Here is a 22,854-nt window from a genome sequence, read left to right on the forward strand (position 1 = left end):
CACGCTGAATAAATCTCATATTTCACGTTCTAAAAATTCGAAATTCCATCATTGCAAAGTGTCAAATTTCACATTTCTAGAATTCGAGGTGAACAATTTCTGCGATCGATGCCGTTTATTTCAAATTTTCTATCCACGATACCGTGGTTCGTCTCGCCTCTATCAACGAAAGAACGCGTATCGTTCGATAGCGCTACAATCTTCCAGGCGCCTAAATCGAAAAATCCCAATTTTCCAAAGACAAGACTCATACAAGCACGATTCGTACTACTCGTTCCAAAACTGTTCACGATTATGCGGCAATTCGTATCCCTTCCACTAAAGCAAATTATGTGTGTCATTCGGGAGCGGAGTTAAGCAGGCGCGTAGATCGAAAAATCGATGGCCGAGACTGCGTTCCAGGTTAGCCTAACGAGACACGATTTACCGGAGGCCAGCTAGATTTACTTACTTCCTGTATTTCAATTCAGATCGCGCTGATACGACGGCGAATCAGCCGGAAATCGTGGATCGTTCGTGTCAGCTCGCGTCACGAAACTTCGTGAACCAACTCTTGGTTCCGTTTATTATCGTCGAGACTGTCTCTCCTTCTCTCTCTCTCTCTCTCTCTCTCTCTCTCTCTCTCTCTTCCTATCTCTACATACATATATACATATATTCGAACTACGACACGGAGACACGTTTTTGCAATTAATCGAACGTCGAGAAAATTGAACGAATTGACGATGCAACCGAGGGATTCTCTCTAACCGGACACACAAGGCTGCCAATCGTAGAACCCTAGCTACAATGGTCCCCTTAATCGGATCGATATCGTTCGAACGAGGCTGGCTGGCTCTCTGTCCACGAAATTGAATCGAGAAGCACGATCTGCTCGAGTTAATAGCGGATAAAGGCTTGACTATCTATCGGCCTGGTGATAGTTGGAACAGAGTCTTTGTCAAGTAGCGCGGGTCGATGATCGAGGGATTCAGGATGGCGAACGTCTAGGCTTGATCCGAGTCAACGTCATTTTATCTGTCGGCAAACGAGCCGGTGACGGATTTACTGGTATTTGCACGGGCAAATAGAGGTAAGCCATGGCTAGACCGAGCGACGGTAGAGATAATATTGTAACAACGCCGGGACAGGTTGAATCTGATAGGAGAAGCGCGCGATTGTAGGCCCTTGATGCTGGTATAGTCTCGTGTCGCATATGGCCGTGGTTGTTGCGATTTAACCGGGTTACACCGAATGTTAGATTGTTAGTGGAATTGGAAGTCGCTGCTAGGAAATCTGTTACCGCGTTGCAAGGGATGGGCTATAAAGGGAGATTTGAATTTTACGATGCAAAGGATTTGATCATCGTGACTGACGTTAGCCATGTTTATTGAATCGAGTGCTGAAATTAGGTTGCCAGTGACATTGGAACAAATTGTTGGATATTTTATTTCTCTAAACCGTATTGGAAAATTTGGTTGTGAAAGCAGAGGAAGGTTTGAATTTTATGGCAGAGAAAATTCTATTATCGGCCGATGTTACGGAGGGAAATTTCGAAACTTTAATAATTCTGCAACTTTCGTGGTAAGCCTACGTTATGGGGAATTAAAGTAAGTTCTAATAAACAAGGAAAGCTGGGTCATGGCACCCCAGGGTTGCAGCTTCTTCTATAGCGAATCCGGACCACGATAAATCATGTTACGCTAAGTCCGCTGCCAGGGAACATCTAAACTGCAGTATAGCAGACTGCGCTGTAACTTATGGCAGATCCGGCAACTCCCGAAGAAAATTCCATCCTCGCTAGATCGAATTAAAGTGTCGATATAGGAAAACTGAAGTACGAAAAATTTCAAATCTCGTACGTCCAAACTAAGTTTGCTAGAAAGACGACACATTGGGATAGATAACTTTAAAAGCGATCATAATTTAAATACCACAATTGTCCTAAAAAATTATATTACGTGACGAGAATAAAATCACAAGGCTTTAAAAAAAGATTCTTCTATGCTAAATGGCTGAATATTTAACGATCGTATAGATAAATAAAATACTTCTATATATATTTCAAAAAGTTCACTTTCCTTAATTGCCTCGTTCCTCGAGTAAACGAAAACGATTAGATCGAAGAATAGCCCTCGATATATGTGACTATGGCAATTTGCGACACGATTAGACTCTTCAAAATTGACCTACGCTTGCTGCAGAAAATCACGAAAGTTCAAGTGAAAATGAAATTCAGATGACTTCCTTTAAATGGAAATATCGCTACTAAAATTTGCCAACAAAATTCCACGTCGGGCTACAATTTCACGATCTAACGATACCATCCTAATTATAATTTTCGATCGAAGCAATACAACAATAATCAGCATGATAAAAACGACCGGTGAACGAACAATCGACGTTGCAAATGTGGTCCGCCTAATTTGCAAAATAATCGCGACGTGGATTTACAGAGGTGTACGCACGCGGATGTTCAACACGATACACGTATGGCAAACAAAGATTTCGGGGTTCGTCCGCGTCCGTATTGTTTGCTGTCCAACAAGGCAAAGCACGACCATCGATTCCGACAACGTAGACGCGGGTCCCCGTGTCTGTTCGCGTTTGTTTGCTCGTTTGTTGCGCATCACGCCAATCCTGCTCGTCGAATTTTCCCTACCCTACAATAAGATCCAGCCGCGCTACTGTTTGCCTTTCATTTGCTCGTCAACGATGGATATCCATCTTCGACGTTTTATTCCTCACGACAAACCAACGTCCCTCGTGACTTCTTATTTACAATGTTGTTTATTCGAACTTTACTCTGGATTTTAATTAATTTCATCGTAAATTGTAAATTCTTTACCATTGTACCTCGTCGGATATCTTCCGATTTCTTCAAATGTTTCATTCGTAAAAATCGCGGAATACGCGAAACGAAGTAAAACTATTCTCGATACTAAAGTCAAATATCCAAAAACTATCTGCGTTTTATTTCGTTGATTTTCTTAACGATCAACGCAATGATATGACAATGTAGATTTGAAAAGATGTAGATTAATCATCGTTTTGGCGAATAGTTTTAGAAGGGTACGAATTGTCTTGGATATTTCATCTTTCTTCTGACGCGTTTGATGATTCATACCGCTTAATACTTGATACGAACTAAAGAGGAATAGAGGAGAATTTTCGTTGGACGACGATCAATAATCTAGATATTCGATATCCACCGATGAATGAAAGATTATGGTACGAGTTGAGAAACTTTTACGCGGAATATGTATAAAGGATCTTGCTCCTAACGGCCAGCGTTTCATACTTGCTAAACGTTTCACGTCGATATTTAATATTTATGAGCGCGTAAAACACGCGTAACTGTAAAAGCGTCGAAACTTGTCTGTGAAGCCAGACATGAACTCATCGATAAAATCGTATCATTGATCAGTATTCATCGTTCACATATAAAAAGGCGGATGCCGATATCAACTACGAATCGTTCGATCTCGAATAGAATTTCATGTTTAATATCGATGTTCGTTATTCTTCCGACCAGAACGTCACTTAACACTTTGACTGCCACGCCGAAATCACACGATTCGCTCAGAACGCCACCGGATTTTATTTTTTAATTAATTTTAAAATATTATTTTCAATTATTTTTGATTAATTTAAGTAATTTTATTATTCAAAGCATATAGTGGCAAAATAATAATAAATTGATGATGTAAGACAACGTTCTTCCTCAATGGACCGTTTATCTTATTGGCGCCTTGGTACCAGTCGATAGCGACATATTATAACAAGGCTTCGTTTATTTCAACAAACCATTCGCATTTGTTATTTCGTCGCAAGCAAAACGTGCAGAATATATTGTTGAAACGTGTAAAAGATATTAGTAAACGGCATTTGCTCGTTCTATATACAGGGTGGTTTGTAACTGGTGATACAAGCGGAAAGGGGGTGATTCTACGCGAAAAAAGAAGTCGAAAATATAGAATAAAAATCTAAAAATTTTAAAATTTTAAAAATTAAACAAATAACGTCAATCGAGACAACGATCTGCAGTGAGATCCGTTATAACGAGACGTGATAAAGTGCACGCGTACCGAGCGAAAATTCAAAGTCGATTTTCTCGAAAACAAAGCCTCAAACGAATAATTTTTATTCTATATTTTCGACTTCTTTTTTCGCATAGAATCACCCCCCTTCCGCTTGTACCACCAGTTACCAACCACCCTGTACAATAGTAAAATATGTGCACACTTCTAACTTCAATTATATGATTATACAGCAGCATTTACGATTATTTTCTAAGATGTGTTTATAATAATATTCCTAGATTACCCCTCAAAGATATGGATACAAAACACAGTGCACCGTTAGATGCAGGATTTGTTCTCATTTTTTTTTATTGATGTTCTAATAAAACTGTTTAATCGTTCAATGGGGTACTTTTTATTTCAAAGTATCTTCTATTTATCGGTTATATTCAAAATCCCTTAATTGTCAATTTTCATGCAATTTTTACAATTGTAAGAAGCTGAAGCGCTCCGGTCAACAATGATCAACGTGACAGTCAAAGTGTTAATCGATGTTCGCTGTTCATTGCTACGTAGTTATAACGTAGAATATTAATATTCGTAGAAACAAGGATAAAAAGATTGAAAAATGATCTCTTATTTCGTGCTCTGGCATTTGCATGATTTACCATTTAAATTTCGCAATTATCAACAAGTGTTTCAAGAATTCATAGAAGCTGCGATTAAATCCGTGTCGACGACGGTTTTGTTAGTCGAATTGCAGAAGTAATTCCAAGAGAAACTCCTTGTCGACGAGTCTAATTAACCAATTTATCATGAACACCTGTGTAAAAGAGACCTAATTTCTGCCAGAGAGTTAAACGCGATCGCTCGTTACGAGCAGGCGACGTTCGTTTAATCCGGCTATAACTATAACGCGACGAACAAACCTGCGCTCGTTGGAAACAGGATCGTAAAATGCAAATTGGTGGACCAATCGACGCGATTGGCCAGCCAGCTCTCTCAACGGAATACGGGACAAACAAATACGGGGTGGTTGAGATAACATTCACGTTCGAGATACGACGCTGTCTCTTAGAATGTATAAATATAACGCGAGTATCTCAGACAGAAAAATCGACAGGAAATATGACGGTATCGTTTTGCTTCGTTCAGATAAAATCTAACAGGTGTTCGTTGTGTTTAGGCAAATTGAGAATTATGGAAAAATGGTTATTAACAGATTACTAAACCAGTAGATGAGAGATTGCAGAAAGTTAATATATTAAAATCGTAAAGTTGCTGTTCAGAAACATTGAAACGAATTCAAGTAATATTACATTAAAAATTGTAGGATTATTTAAGAAGCAAGATACCAAATCGAATATCGTACAGTCAGTGTAAGTAGAAAAATTACGTTAGGAGTTACGGTATATTTTAACAAATAAATTGAGAAAATAAATCAGAGACTACGAAATTGCCTTTCATCGAGATCCATAAATCGAAGATTACAATATGCTCGAGCGAATAAATTAACATGCTAATCGGCAGTTATAAAATTAATTTGAAAATATTTCTCAAGATATCTCGGATTATAAATTCTACGAAGTCAGAGTACGTCGAAATCATAAATCAGAAATTGTAGAATTTTGAAACGCGTAGAAGATAATACAAATGTGGAGGTTGGTTGATCGTGTGTTTTAAATGGCGAGATAACTCTATGTTAAAACCGTCAAGAGTATTTAAAATAATTGATAAATACAAAGAACGTTCGTTAAGACGTTCGGTACAAACTGATTCGCTAAGACTGTGTATAGATCGCTATTAAAATCGCGAAAAATTGAGACTGAAAAACTGATATTCATTTGTACGACTGACTAACTTCTGGAGAACATGGTCGTCTATTTATACCGGTCGAGGGAGTGCCGGAAAATATAAATTCGTCTTCGTTTGACAGTTGCACGTAGCGACGACATTTTCCTTGCCCGGAGTTTATTTATTATTATATTATGTATGTCTTAACGATGTTGATACTCCGAGACAAAACAACAACATGATTGTTGCTACACAAACATAGGTGGCAAGCATAAGTGGCAGAAGTATAAAATTTCGCGACTGACACGATCGAAAAGAATGACGAATGGAATCTCCATTTTAACGAAAAGAAAGTCTCGTGAACCGCGCAAGTAGATGAGAATGGAGGAGAAAAAGGAAAAGGTGAAGTCTAAAGAGCGGAGACCGAAAAGTCCGAAGAAGAAAATCGTACGGTAAGAGCGAGCCAGCTGATAAAGAGAAGCGTCGAAACGTCAAGATATTTCACCCCCTACGTTTTACTTTCTTTTTCTTTCTTCTTCTTTTTAATTTATCCACTAGCGACGAAAGTACTTGTGCGAGATCGAGATAATCGGAAATCTACGGCAACGGCTTTTATGTTCTTCATTTCTTTTCACCGTGTATACTTTTCTTCGATCGTCCGGAAAAGTGGTGCGTTTCACGACCAAAGGGAAATAAAAAAAGAAACATTTCTTTTTTGTGCCTCTCACGATTGTTTGCTTCCCTTGGTAACGAGAGGAAGTTTCGAGATTTTTCAGAATATTCGGAATTGGTTTTCTTTTGCTCGTTTACGTACACTTTGCCGGATTTTCGCATGGAAAATGCTTGATCGATCGCTTCTCATATCCTCGTTGATCGAAGATTTCTTATTTCAGAGATTTTACGCTTTAGAACGCAGCGATTCGAGAATTTTTTCAACGTTGATTAACGTATCACGAAAAGAGGAATAAATAAACATTATGGATATCAAAGCGATCGATCAGATATTTTCATTCTTGGCCTCAAAGACAAAAATTCTTACTCGAACGAGTCCTTCTATTTCCATTCTTCGTGTTGTTATATATTTTATAAATTATCTTTGATTAATAATTGCATTTGCGAACCATCTTCGAGGCCAAGAATTTAATTGCAGGATTTTTAACAGGTTTCTCGAATTTAGATAAGATTTCAAAGCAGGAGGAGGATCGAATCAATTCTAAATTTGGCGAAATTATTTATATTGTTGTAACAAACATTTTTTTACATCAAAATCCTTCGTTATCGATTTTTCTTCGTTGCCAAATTGACGAATTGATGATCGCTCGAAGAATCACGAAAGATATTATTGTACGGCAGCTGTACGTCGCCAGAATTGTTAAAATTATAATTAAATTATATCGGTTTAACTGTTTTCCTTAAAGTTTCCATCTTTGTTTTCTCTTTTTGTGGAATATGTATTCAGTGAAAATTTAAAGGATGTCAGTTCGAAGGGAAGATGCGACTTAGCAACGCACAGCTGCAGTTATTTTCACATTTGTCAGTTGATCGATGCGCAGCAGCGATTTATCCAGACCTGCACGCTTTTCCGTGCTGAATTTCGAGGAAATGAAAATTGAGAGGCCGATATGGGGAGAAATTGCATTCTCCTCTTTGATTGCGCATCCATCAACGTGTCCTCGATCGTGAGATTCGTGCGTGACCCACAAAATTCCTGTTGTTGGATCTTGAACCATTGCAATCCGCGTCTCATTCCTTTCTACGTATCAGCAATCGGCAAATATAAAAGAATAATACATATAATTGTCCTTCTTCGTCAGAAGTGTAAATTTCACTCACAGTTTCTATAACGAGTTCTTCTATTTTCTATTTCTCTTTTGCGATTTTTCCTTTTTTCAAATAAACGCAATATCTTATATAAAATGTTAAGAATTTAAAAAATTCATATATCTATGTTAAAAATATAGAAGCTTAAGTTATGAGAAGTTCAAAGTGGAGTATTTTAAAGAAATATTTGCAATGTATAAAATTTACACGATTTTTCTCTAATTCTATTTTCTTTTAATTTTCGTTCGACAAAATTTTCGCGAAAATATCGATAGAAATTGTCGATGAAATTTTTATTCAATGTATACGAAGAAGAAACGTCAACACGAATCTGCCGATCGATCGATAAGAATAAAATTTGTATAGTAAGATATAACCGAGAGATATTTCAATATTTTGTTTATTTGACAGGTGAACAACGCGACAGCGAGGGTGCAGACGAAAAAACCACCGACGGTACCCAACGGTAGGTTTAATCTTATTTTTCACGCTTACAAATCTTTCTTTACAAAATACAAACAATGTAGAAATCTTATCCACAGGTGTGCGTTTTACTTCACGCGATTCTTTAATTTCCATTTCTAATCAAAGATTCCAAACTTGATGCTAAATAATGTTATGGTATTTTCGATGCCCGTACAATCTTCGCCGGTTCTTCTATTTTTCGGTAAAGTAAATATGCGATCGGTACTTCGTTTGATTAAACGTTTATTCTAACCGAATTAATTACAATAGAAATTTAGCTCCTTGAAACACGTGAATACGAAACGCGAGCCATTCGATCGCTTTGCGAATGGAGATGAAATAGGCAAAGAATATTAGACGAATCGTAGAATGTGATTCTTCACGAGGAGAGTCCGCGTTTCTAATCCGATCGATAGAGCACTAAGAGCTCGTGCAAGCGATTGACTTTAATCTAAATCTAATCGCGATTTCATTGCACGAGCTTGTTAAAATCGCAACTTAATCCGGATCAACAGCACCGGCCATTTGTGGATGAGATCTGTGTCGAAACATCTATTCGTATTTGGAGAAACTTGAAGAAGTCGTGTTTCCTTCCATAGCAACGATTTCTTCCCTCCTATGATATTTTCTTAAACGTCCGAAAAGTTTCTTTCGTTTTATGCACATTTTTCGTTTTATATTATTTTATCGAATTACCTATGATTCACTTTGTTCCATCAAGATAAAGATCACAACGTACAACAGATTAGATTTCATGTTTGTATAAAAATGCATCGTTGTAAAAGACGTGTCTATAGAAGAAAGACACTTTTCGGACAACCTAATATTTCCGAATGGGGACGTTCGATCGATTGGAAACTCGGTGACTGTCGATTAAATGAAATTTCTAAGATGCTTTCGTAATTAATGAAACAGCAAAGTTTTAAACACGAGTTGAGTATTTTTGTCGGAGGTAAATTACGACGTGTTATTCACGTTACTTCGCTTATCTTGAAAATTTATTAGAGCCAATTTAAGACTGATGTGATGTAGATGAACTTTCGACTTAGCGGAGGATTAATTAATTCCAATGGACAGATGTGATTGATAGAGAGGAGTGTAATAACAGAAAATTGACGTTTTGTTGAGTAACTGTATTCGAAGGAGAAGATTGATTTGCCGAAGTGATCGAATATTACAGAGATGAAATTTATTTGCAACATTATCGTATCAGTAATTTTTCAAAGTTGAGATAAACCCAAGTGAACAAGAAAAATATATAAAACGATGATTAGATACAAACGAACAAAACGATATACATGAAATGTACAATTATTTACGCAACTCACAGATAGTTACATACATGCAAAACGCGAGATTAAATGGAATTAACTGTTAATTAATACAAATCTAGGTAAATACGATATTATAATTAATAATTACTATCATCCAGCTATCATAACACAATTATAAATAATCGACACTAAAACAACAATAGCTATGATCGACTGCCAAGTATTTCCCAACGCGAAAGCCTAGTACGAATAACCCGTATCAGACGCACCAACGTGCGATGAAAGCGTCTCTAATTATAGTCAAACTTGTTAGTCCATAATGGGTGACCGATTGACGCGCCACCATTTGAAGAAACGAGATTCGATTCGATTCGTTTGACCACGTGCAACGCGCGTGTAATGCATTTTGAAACGTTGCTTCTATCGCTCTCCGAGAAATTACGTTTGCGAAATACGCGTATTCCCATAGATTTCTTGGAATCGAAGCCGAGATACTGTCGGATAAATAAGGAGCTAGAAAGTTACTCTGTTGATTACGTAAAGTAAAATTCTCCGAAGTATCGAATTCAAAATTCCGCAAAATCAGAGCAAGCTGTAAAACTGCAATTTATAATGTTTATTAAATTTAAACGATAGATCAGAGATTATAGAATTAAGCCGAAAATTGTACGAAGTAAAATTATCTAACCGGATATGCTGAAGATTACAATATTTTTCAACAAGTGGGTCGTTATATACAGGGTGGTTGGTAACTGGTGGTACAAGTGGAAAGGGGGTAATTCAACGCGAAAAAAGAAGTTGAAAATATAGAATAAAAATTTTTCGTTTGAGGCTTTGTTTTCAAGAAAATCGACTTTGAATTTTCGCTCGGTACGCGTGCACTTTATCACGTCTCGTTATAACGGATCTCACTGTAGATCGTTGTCTCGATAGAAAAATTTAAAAAAATCACCCCCTTTCCGCTTGTACCATTAGTTACCAACCACCCTGTATATATAATATTTTTTCACGAGGTCTCAAGGTTATCTGTATATTTTTAAACGGAACCCTACATCTTTTTATCTATCGATTGATGCCTCTTTTCATTCTCTATACGAAAATATCGAGGTAAACCTGTCCGAAAATGCTTAGTTTAAGAAATATTTTAATCTTAATTCTGTAAGACTTGGCGTACGAGAAACAAATTCATAGCCTTGTGTTTATCTTTCCCTCGTTTTTCATGCGATACATTTGATAAAATTAAAATAGAAGTATCTTTAAAACTATACATTTTCCGACACAAGTACCCACCGTAATACTTTTCTATGGAGAATAAAAAATTACGTGCGTTGCCTTAGAAAGATATACAGAGTTCTATTTTAAAAAATACCGATGATCTTGAAATTTCCTTAGAAAAAAAAAAAAAAAAGGAGAAGAAAGATAAAATGAACTTGAAAAAGAAATCTTTCCACCGTTACACGTCCCCCCGGAAATAGTTTAACCGTGTCCTGAGAAACTTCTTCATGCAATCGCGACTAGGGCAGATATTTTCGTGATCTCATTTAACTGAGACACCCTATATTATACATTTTGACTTAAAGAGGACAGTAGAATTCTACACAGAAAGTCAATTAGTCCACAAAGAAGGAATTTTTCTAATCCGCTAAACGATCGACCAACGAAAACAAACGACCGATTGATAACTGTTCCTTCGATCGAACCAATTCCTTTCTCGACCGCATCCCGCAATGAAATTCACTGCAGCATTCAAATCGCGCAATTAACCACAAGCTGCAGCCACTAGGTACCACACGCGGCACGATTAAGGCCGACGGAGAACGTTCGACGCCTGACTGGTATGCGTCCTAACACAAACGTCTCGTAACAACCGCCTCGACCGCCATTCCCACAAATTCGCCTTAGTCGTACGTCGATTCTCGTCACCCATCGAATTCCTCCAGCGACAAAGTCGATTTCAGTTCATTCCATTAACTGTGTTTCTAAAGCTTATCGAACGATTGGGACGCGAAGCGATTAATAATCCGCTTGTCGGCGTACGTGTCGCTGATAAAACGGTGAAAGCTGGAACGAACGACCGCGGCGACGTTTTATCATTTGCCGTAACGTCGATGAGGAAAATGGTTGAGCCAATCTGTGAACGCAGAGAAATTTCCCAAAGCAAACTCGGTTATGCCTGCACCATTTAACTTGTACAATTCCCTGCGCGCGGAAACTCGCGGTAAATCGTGCAGGAAGTCATCATGTTCTAATTTATTAACAGAAATTACAAGGCACTGAATTCAAAATCGTCCCAGGCGAAGCGTTGTATAGGTACACAGAGGCGTGTTCGACCACAGTTTCGCTATTGTATGGATCGAGCGCGTTCCGGTCAGGCTGATATTTTTGTCGAATGCCGTTAATCTTAACAAAAATGTCAACGTGACGTTAACGTTTCGTATGAAATTCTTTTTCGTCCACCTGGCATCGTCGGACGATGAAAATTTTCATAAATGCACGAGCATTCGCGAACAACTGATTACGGATAGCGCGGATAAAAGACAATTTTAAAGCGAGTATAACGCGGCATAAAGCTGACGGGTTATGAAAAAATCTCTCAACGTTATTACTTGGAGCAAGATTCTTCGAATTTACGATTGCAATTTCAAAATAAAGCCTCAAAGGGACGAACGAACGGTATAATTCCTAAAATACTAATCTCTGTCGATACGTTGCAATTGTCTTTTTGCCTGCTGTGCTACGTATCCTTTTTCCTTGTTCGTCCTGGAAACATGTACAAAGCTATAGCAGAGAGGCGACAGAGTGAATATTCAAGCGATCTATCATCCACGGAAAAAGCCTTTTTCCCTGACGCGAGTCTTGAAAATTTCATTCCATCGCTAAGCTTTCCTTTTTTCTTCTCCTTGGCTCGTGTTTCGTCATTTTGTCACGTCATCGAAGGAAAAGGTTTTCGCATGAACGCGTAAATTTCGTACCGAAACGACGCGACCTAAGGCGAAATCTCCTCGCGTCTTTACACGAGAACCGACCAAAAGTAGACGTTGAGTCGTTGATGTTACGCGTATTATACAATGTGGCCCTGAAAGAGAAACGTTTATGGAAATTCGCCGCTATAGGACCGTGGCAGTGAATTTTCACCCGAGTCGAAAATATAAAACGTAATCCGTTGATATGGAAATTGCTGTTGCGGGATAATGCCGATAAAATTGCGCTTGTGGCGTTATCTGTTATTGCGGAGAAATTAGATGTCGTCCGAATTAATTAAATTCTCCCCGCTACCCTCAATGATGGGGATGGGGGTGGGTGGTATTTGTATGTGCATCGTGCGAAATGTTCACGGAACGAGCCTCGATTTAATATTGTCTTTGTTGGTTGATTGATATCATGTCCAGTTCTTCTCGGTTAATCGCTAATTTTCTCTTATTAAACAATATTCTAGAAATAACCGAATTGTCATTTTGTATTTTCATAGTAGTACATGTAATTATTTTGGTAGTATATATTACAGCAATATTTTGTAGTATTACTAAATATATATTATTAAATCAACGAGAGCGAAAGAAATAAAAATTCATAATTTTAGTACTTTTAGAACACGTTCTGTATCAAATTATTTTTCGGTACGCTGTTTCATATACGTGTAAAAATACTCTCTTTTGTGGTTTCTGATCATTTTCTCTGATATGGAATATTACCTTTTTCATAAAATAAATATTCATTGTGTCTATTCAATTTATAAAATGAATAAATATTCATTTTCCTATAACGTATTCATGCATATGAAATGTATAATACAACAAATTAAATTTCTACCGTAGAAACTTCACTTTGCTTTCATACGTGATCAATTACAGCTTTTATCCTCATAGACGATTCCATTAGGAAAGATCACGTTCGTTCTTATAAATGATCAATCGCAATCTTTATTCTTGCAGGCAAACGAAATTCCTATTACAGAGGGTTAAATGCCTTGCCATAATCGACTTCTTAGATAGCAGAAAAAGACCTTTCTGAATGCGCAGCAATTTCCTCGCATTTCACGATTTCACGAGAATTTCGTTCTCGTTATCGGTGTCATCGATTGCAAGTATCGCGGCATCGTGTGAGATTCGTGTAACGATTTTTCCCGAGGCTTTGGTGCTCGGTAACTTTTAATTTTCCTCCGGCGATGGGTTACCAGCGAACCGACCACCCCGTCACGTTTTTCCACTCGCTGTTTTATGGAACATTTCCCCTGGGGTGATGTCTACGTGGAATCGCAGTTTCTTTTGCTTACTTCTCTCGCTCTTTGCTCGGTCTCTATACTTTTAAAGCGAATATTTCTAGCTGACAGACGAACCATCGTCTGCCAAAGACTGTCCTTGAATCACAGTTTAACGAAATGGCCACGATATCTCCAGGATAGAGTTTCCGGAAACTTGTCGCGAAAGAACACCGAGGTCACCCTGTTTGCCATGAAACTTTCTCGTTCGTGGAAAACCGATATTTCAACGTTTCAAAAGTCAAACTGATCGACTACTATCTTTGTAAATTTCTCAGTTTTATCACTCGGGTATAGAATTAAGGTAAACTTTGGAAAGTAATTTTGTGGAAAACGTCATCGCTTCTTTTTATTTTTCCATTTATAGGATTGATCAGTGAGCAGTTTATTTAACGCTAGAATCGTCGACGGTTTATTTATGAAACTTCCACCGAAGAAATAAGAACGAGAGATGTACAAACGCCACATAACGTAGGAATATTGGAGTTTTATTGGCGAATGTAAATGAAAATATTAGCAGCTATGCGCAATAATAAAATAACAATAGCTTTCAGAGTAATTTAATTTCCAACAATTCGTAAAGAGAATTTTCTCGTTTCTCCATCATTGACATTTCCAAAAACGCACCATTATAAATTTATCAAATTTCTATGAAACATTGGCCTGTCTAATGATCTGTTACTCGAACAATTCCAGTATCAAATGAATAATTCCACCTGATACAAACGAGAAATATGGGCCAGAGTGACGAATTTATTTCTATCCATTTCCATCTCTACGGACGCTTTAAATTGCGTTGTTTTCGTCACGGAAAAAGGTATCGCGGAAGATAAGCTGGCTCTGTTTGTCGAACGAATCTTCGATAGGAATCGACGTTTACTCGAGTATAAAAATATCGTCCTAGAAATCCAGTTTCGCCTTTGTACCTTCTTACAATCGTTCTACTTTTGTATTTTTACCGCTCGTCAATGAAATTCAATTGTATCTGTCTACTTCTCGATCCTAGGAATCAGTTCTTCTCTCATAATTCAATTTAATCGAGATTCTTCTAAATAATAAGCTTTACACTGTACTTTAACGTACGTTCTATTAATCTAGGACGTGTGTATGTATATTCTGCGATTCTGTGTATAAGATAGAAGCTGTGTACCGGCGGAAATAATTTTGCAAATGGAGAGCAAAAGATCTCCCAACGGTAACATCGTCGTTCGCGAATTACCAAGAACAGCCTACGACCAGAAATATCCAATGAAGCGAAAGTTTCGCGGCAGATCGAACCCTGGAATATTCGCTAGATTCGTTTCCCTTGCAAAGAAAGCCGTATATTCTTACCTCGTATCGAGGTTACGACGAATGAGACTTTTCCGACGAATCAGACTTTTCAAACCTTTCGGATATCGATATGCGATTTTTTCTTTTTGCCTTGTCTACCGTTGAAAATCTTGATAAGTCACGTTTTATGGAAGAGTAATTTTAAAATTCAATACTCGTCGATCGATTCCACGTTAAAATTATCGTTCCATTTAATTTTTACATTAAAATACCTGCTTTCGTCATCGCCTTAAAAATTAAAAAAAATAGTAATAACGTCGATTGATTAATAACGATCGAGTTAAGCTAACGTAACGATTAAACTATTATTATTCATTTGATTTGTAATTAAAATAATTCAAAAAGCCTATCCCTTTGAATGACAATTTTTGGCCATTTTTACATTAAAATACCTGCTTTCGTCATCGCCTTAAAAATTAAAGAAAATAGTAATAACGTCGATTGATTAATAACGATCGAGTTAAGCTAACGTAACGATTAAACTATTATTATTCATTTGATTTGTAATTAAAATAATTCAAAAAGCCTATCCCTTTGAATGACAATTTTTGACCATTTTTACATTAAAATACCTGCTTTCGTCATCGCCTTAAAAATTAAAGAAAATAGTAATAACGTCGATTGATTAATAACGATCGAGTTAAGCTAACGTAACGATTAAACTATTATTATTCATTTGATTTATAATTAAAATAATTCAAAAAGCCTATCCCTTTGAATGACAATTTTTGACCATTTTTACATTAAAATACCTGCTTTCGTCATCGCCTTAAAAATTAAAAAAAATATTAATAACGTCGATTGATTAATAACGATCGAGTTAAGCTAACGTAACGATTAAACTATTATTATTCATTTGATTTGTAATTAAAATAATTCAAAAGGCCTATCCCTTTGAATGACAATATAATAATAATATTTTATAATCGATCTGTGATTATAATTATAAAAATAATAACTACGTGACAGCCAACGTGTTGACCGCAGCATTACTCTGTTATTATCTCTATTAAAGCAGTTTCACCGCGTCGGTAAGACACTCTATCGCCGTGAAAAATTTACCAAGCGACCAACCGCACCAGTCTTTCTCCGTGCAATAAGAAACAGAGACAGAAGTGTTCTTTTTATACGCCGTGCACGGTGTTTTCCCGGTGGCGTTTCGTCGACAGCGGGAACATTTCGTGCCGACCAGAGGAAATTTACAGTGGAATGGAACGGTGGGTGCACGTAGCCTCGCGAAAACATACCACGTAACGCCACTTTTCCCTGCTTGTACGTCGCTCGTTGTTTCTGTAATATGTTTGCACAGGCTATGTTCCCCTGTGTAATTTTAAAGAAACGGCCGTTTCGCGTTGCTCTAGAGAAAACGATACACGTTGTGGGAGACGTTGGCGGTTCCAACGCGGCTCACAGGGTCGAGATCGAAATGGACGCTGAGAGAAACGCGAGAGTGCGTGCAATAGGAATCCGTGAACGTACTGTTAAGATGGTACAGCGATTGAACATAGAGAATCGTGGAAAAAAAATTGTCGCTTAACCTCGTCGCGATCCTTCTGTCACTTTGAACGTAATTTTATTTTATTTTATTTTTTTTTTTTTTTTTTTAATTGAAAAATATCTTAAGTTGAAGCAAAATGCGATGAAATTGCTGCCTATACACAATATCTCAATTCGATTTTATGTCTAATATTTCCTTGGAACATTAGAAATTCTTCTTGTTCTTTTCAAATGAGAGCAAAATTAAAATATAAAAAATCGAGGATCGTAGAGGTGTCATAAGTATGCGGACACGTGTTTGTTTTTGACAAAATGCAATTTGGTTAGAAAATTACTGGTAGAAAGACTGAGGATGATTTCATCCTTCATTGTGTCGAATATAACTCTACAATAGAAATCGAAGGTATTGAAACAAAAGTATTAGCATAAATATCGAAGATACTGAAAATTTATTCTCTACGTTTCATTGACTAATAAAGATAAATTGATTGAAATTGTGAAATTTGATGAATATCGAACGAAGCAGGACAAGTACCCTTACATTACGTTCCAAGCTTTCGATATAAAAATACGAAGCTTTTTATCATATATAAAAAAGCACATTCTACTGATTACACAGGGTCGAATATTTCCGACTGAAAATTCTTTTCAATAGAGTCAAGCGAAGTAGTTTCGAGTCGTTTCCCCTCCGAATCGAGACGGAGCTCTTTCCCGTTCGCTTTAGAGAAACATACTTTCCATAGAAGCGATGGAACGAAACCGAGTGTGAGAATCGCTCGAATCGAGAAAGCAAACTGTGCCAAGAGCATCTTCTTGATTCGAGTGCACGAGTTTAACAGCGAATACTTATATTATCTTCTTGTAGAATACAGAATGGAACGAACAATGATACTTGCAATTTGTATTCGAGATTTGCATTTAGTTAGGTCGGATAAGAGAATAGACAGATGTAAAATCAAACTAAATTACCTTTTGCAGATGACCTTTTTCGAGGGTTTCTTTCTACGTAATTTTGTCGACCGATTGCTTAGAGAGAAAGGACAGAATTATTAGCATTTTATTTATTGTTCTGGAATAAATATCAAAATTCTAAAGTTTCGAAATTTCAAAGGCTGACAGTTCCAAAATTTCCAAGACAGAAAATCTCAGAGGTTTCAAGTTTCAAAATTTCAAAGAACCAAATATTCAAATCCTCGAAGATTCAAAATTCCACAGTCCATAAATTTCCACTTCGAAATTTTGTAAACGACGATATTTCAAACATTTCGCCTTGAAAAACTTCGACAAGAACGAAATTTTCTGCCCCAAACTACATCTTTGAGTGATAACCTTCGACACTTGCCAGTTAGTTGTCGGTGATAACCCGCGAATATTTCGCGCGTCATAGCGCAACGATTGTTTATCAAGGAAAAAAAAATTGAGATTTAAATTAGAAGAAGATATGCAGATAATTTTTTGTACAGTAGCTAGCGTGTCCGTAACTGAGGCGTTCGTGGGTCATCCGCGGTTGAAACATAGCTGTTCTAGACATGGGTTAAGGTTGAACGAATAATTCGCCACCTTCCGTTTCGCTTCACCGGAGATACAGCCATCTGGCACGCGATCCTACGATTCATTCTTCCGAGCGACGTCCGCTCGTCAATGATGGCCATCCTGAGCTGAAATCGCGAATCATTACGTGCACGTGAATTATCGTTTCTTAATAACGAGTTTATGCCGCTTCGAAGCTTTTACACTCGTGATTTCAATCGGTTGAAGATGATTCAAGATGAAATGCTGATGGATTTATACAAAATTAAAGGTTTCTTCGGGTTTTCCTATATCCATTATATTCTTTCTAGGTTATCTTAATCTTTGTAGGCTTTGAAAAATCTAAAATAGTTCTTGAATGCTTATCAACGTCTCTTCTATGTTATACAGTCAATTCGTTCAATTAAATATTCGAAGGTTTTTCAGTAGAATGTTTAACGATGAAATTTCACTTAAATCGTCGGTAAGTCGATCGATCCACAGAAAATCGATGAAATTCATCGATTAAATATAATCGCACGATATGTATATATACAGGGTGGTTGGTAACTGGTGGTACAAGCGGAAAGGGGGTGATTCTACACGAAAAAAGAAGTCGAAAATATAGAATAAACATTTTTTTTTAATTTTCTTTTTTTTTTAATTTTTTCACCGAGACAACGATCTACAGTGAGATCCGTTATAACGAGACGTGATAAAGTGCGCGCGTACCGAGCGAAAATTCAAAGTCGATTTTCTCGAAAACAAAGCCTCAAACGAAAAATTTTTATTCTATATTTTCGACTTCTTTTTTCGCGTAGAATCACTCCCTTTCCGCTTATACCACCAGTTACCAACCACCCTGTATAATGCCAGCTTCCAATTTTAAAATAGAAATTCAATTTCTAAAATTCAATCGAAACCAGAATTAAATGAAATATACTTGCAGTAATGAAGAAATAAAAAATTGACGAAAATTCTCTTTATTTCTCTATAGGTTTCGAAATGAATCATTATGTACGCGGAATGTAGTAAATTAAACAGTCGATTCATTGAAAATCGAAAACAATTCGCCGGCAATTTTTGCCCATTCGCGTCACTCGAATCTATATCGGGATTTTTGATGGATTTTTACGAACCATGGAAAAATGAGCAGGCAAATGTTCGCCGGTAACGTAAGCAACGTCGAATGAGCACTCGTTTTTATTTGAAATTCCATTATCGGTTCGGTGAAGGGCCGATGCAATCCGAATTACAAATGCCGATCGAAATTGCCTGGTGAAATACGATGTTTCGCGTAATTTATCCCGAACCCTCTGTTCCCGCGTAACGATAAATCCTGGTTCGTTCGTGTATTCATGAAAAAGCCAGTCGTCACACGCGTAATATACATAGACATCCTAGTTTTATCCTAGAACGCTATCCTTTCGCCTTTTGTGAAACGTCTGACAGCAAATTCAACGCGAAGCTTTCCTATAGATCTATTACAATGGAGAAATGTTATAATATTGGCTAGAAACATAATACTAAGACGTTATGATGGAAACATAGTCTCTTTGTTTTTATCATACAGATAAGGAAAACCATCATCTCTGATATATAAATGGGAAAATAATTTCAACGATACGATAGAAACGTTATTACACATAGAAAGATTGAAATATCGCAATAATAGACTGGGGACGTATTAAAAATTAAATTTCTCATGTTAATTTAAAAATTTCATGATACAGACAAGACGATAACATATGAAAAATAATTGTTTTTTAATTTAAATTCTACACCCGTTTTGTTTTAATTGTATCTTTTATATATTACATTTCTAACGTAGAAGATTCTGTATAAGAGCGTAGCGTAATAAAATATCGAGACTTTTTTCTTAAAAACGAGTGGTCTATGTCCACCTCGCCTTTAAAAATTTTTTCGGATCATCAAAACCAAGACAGATACACCTTTTCTCTCTTTCAAACGTTTCCCAACCAACGAATCGGCAAAATGGTACCACCACGCTAACATAAACCGTGTGTATGTGCTTTGTGTTTCAGTATGCGTACAGTGGCCAGAGGGTAGGTGCTTCCACGACGTGCCGGAATCGGCACTGCTGAATCTCTACTTCGAGATCCGTGAGAATTGCCACGGGTTTTCCTGAAGGCGATGCCAAGAAAAAGGCAGCGACAGTGATCACGGCCGAATGAAACAGAGACGTTCAACGAAACTCATCGTCGCCGAGCTACGACCGTGCTCGAAGTATCGCGACAGACAGTGAAAACCTAAAAAAAGTTTCACAATTTTCGTTTGTTTCTTCCCCAACAGCCGCCAACACACCACGACCAAGCCAACATAAAAAAAAACAAATCAAAAGTAGAACAAAAGAAAGACAGAAAAAGACAGCCACGAGAGTATCTAGGGAAAGACTGGTTCGCTCTCAAGGGAGAGAACAGTCTGATTATCTCCACGATTCACGATAGCTCTTTTATACTGCTACTATATTTTTTTCTTATTTTTTTTTTTTTTCGATCGCATTTTTTCTCCCATAAACTTCGCTGAATAAAAATCAGCGAGCGATGTCTCTTGAAACATACGATTCTACGTGTCACAGAGACGAGTTAGAGGAGGGAAAAAAAAAACGAATCATTTAAAGTTTCATGAACGAACTTTACAAGTTTTAAGATTAGACGAGACATTTTAAGGTGAAGATAATGTAGACTCGACTCGTTCAAGACACGAAATATCGCGTGAAAACGATACTTTCTTTCGTTTTCTCGCGTTACCACAGGTCTAGCACTGACCCTTAGATGGTCCTCGCGAAAAACGGCTCCGTTTTTACCGTCCCCCCACGCTCTGTCTGACCCTCTTTTTTAGGGTTCTCGATGATTCCAGCAGAACCAAGGTGGGTGTACAGACTTTATTTAACTACAACTAATTGCTCGTCGTTCAACCAGCTCGCGAACTACTGTCTTATATACTCTTACCTATCGAAGTATATATTTTATCTCACGTAAATTTTTTTCTTTTTTTTTTCTGGTTAATTTTAATCTTTTCTATCTTCTCACTCGTCTTCCCCCACCCTTGTGTACGAGGGAGAGCTCGTGCTCAATATACCAGGACCCCGATCCTACGTCTTTTTCTCTTACACACACATACACACATGTAAAGACAAACATGGAAGTGTTTGTTGGAACGTGAAAGGAGCAGTTCGTGGTCTTTCCCCGAGCCAGCGGTAGAAAAGTTACGGGAAATCTTTAAGAAGAAGAAAAATTACGCTTGATACGAACGCCTCTCTGACATTCATTAACTCTAGTTTCCAATGTTTTCAAGATTTCTCTTGTATCCTTAGCTTCTCACTCAATTTTTTACACATCGAATCTTTTTATATCCTTCGATCTTTTCTTCTATTGTCTTTCGAATGTTTCTTTTTAAAGAAGTCCTAATATTTTACTGTTTTCACGTTCACTACCAGGTGTAATTTTTTTTCATTATCGTCTCGAACGTAAATTTCGCATATTCTTCCGATAGATGAGTGAGAGAAAATTTGAAAATGACCACGTGGGTAGCATCTATCGGTCAGTGGTAGATCGACCCGAGACAGAGCGAGCCTCTGCCTTTCCTGGATCGACGGATCGATGATTCCTAATCGCGAAAACCGATTTCATATCTCGAAGGAAACTTGAGCGAACCATAAATACCGCAAAATACCACTAGGTTCTATCGAGCCTACGTTAGTAAGCGAGAAAGGATCGATGTTCCTCTCGAATCGGAAAGAACGATCGATCCTTCAGCTCTCGAGATTCAAGCGACGTCCTTGACGATTTGCTTTTTTGCTCTCGCTGACGTTTCCACATCGACCATTTTTCGCGAGTTTTCGATTAGATCGTAAGGTTAGCGTTAGTCACGGAACTACAGGGTATACGAAAGTATGTATTTTTACGACATTCCAACGATCGGAGAAGCGTTTACTTGTTTCAGCGTTAGCGTAACGTTTGTACTTTAGCTGTTTCATCCGGTTTCATTGGACATAAATCGATACAGGGTATTATTTCTAGTGATCGTAAGAGAGTTACCTTTTATAGCGTTTTCAAAGTGTCTGTTTAAGGGCAAACTATTACTTTAGTAACGATACATTCCGTATATTGATTATAATGATCGTCAACGTGCCGTTTAAAGTTTCATGAATCACTTCTTAGCTTTGTATTGTTTAGGGAAAAAGAATTCGTCGACGATCTGGATGGCCTTAATGAGTTCCTAATCGTTAATAATTCAACTTTTTATATTCTTCTACTTTATAACGAAGCCAACAATGATGCGATAATGACGGGAGAAAAAGAAGATTTTAACGCTAAAGCTATCGGTCTTGTTACAACGAAGCATTTCAAATTTATCCTTTTACATTCATCGAAAATATGCAGGTGCCTTTGACAAAATTAATTTTGTATTTTACTCGGACAGAAATATAATTACCACGCTACTTCGTTTCTGTTATATCATTTTAACGAAGCGTACTCGTGATGTTTAGTAATACGAAGGAACATTATAGGAAAATTGTGTGGCACAAAGAGGATCCATGGCATTGTAACGTGTCGGGAATAATCTTTTTCTACATCAACCATTCTCAGATTTTTTCAGAGTCACGTTTACTTTTTCTAAATTGAACTGTATACTTTTTACACGCCAAGCGTTAAATATTCTCTGACTACTAAACTGTAGTGACGAAATAGCAATTGAGACTTCTCTGTTAAAGACAAGCTGACTACGGTTAGAGGCTAACAATATACACGAAGAACGCGTAAAATACTTGAAATACACAAGTTACACGGAACATGTGTATAAAATATTTAGGCACACGTCGAAGACCGATAGCGTTAGCATGGAATTCTCACGAAGGATACAGCTATAAGCCAAAGGT

At 37.3% G+C, this 22,854-nt stretch overlaps 1 protein-coding gene across 1 annotated transcript in view; it reads left to right on the forward strand.

Moving 5' to 3' along the window:
• LOC138180129 (uncharacterized) overlaps window positions 1-22,854 on the forward strand; it is a 351,184-nt gene that overhangs the window by 284,120 nt on the left and 44,210 nt on the right. The window contains exons 19-20 of the mRNA XM_069113651.1: window positions 8,028-8,082; window positions 19,997-20,017. Coding sequence (XP_068969752.1) covers window positions 8,028-8,082; window positions 19,997-20,017 — 76 coding nt within the window. The remainder of the gene's footprint in view (window positions 1-8,027; window positions 8,083-19,996; window positions 20,018-22,854) is intronic.

Source organism: Bombus flavifrons, chromosome 5, assembly GCF_040668555.2.
Source record: "Bombus flavifrons isolate JBK064 chromosome 5, iyBomFlav1_principal, whole genome shotgun sequence".
In the NCBI taxonomy this organism is placed as follows: domain Eukaryota; kingdom Metazoa; phylum Arthropoda; class Insecta; order Hymenoptera; family Apidae; genus Bombus; species Bombus flavifrons.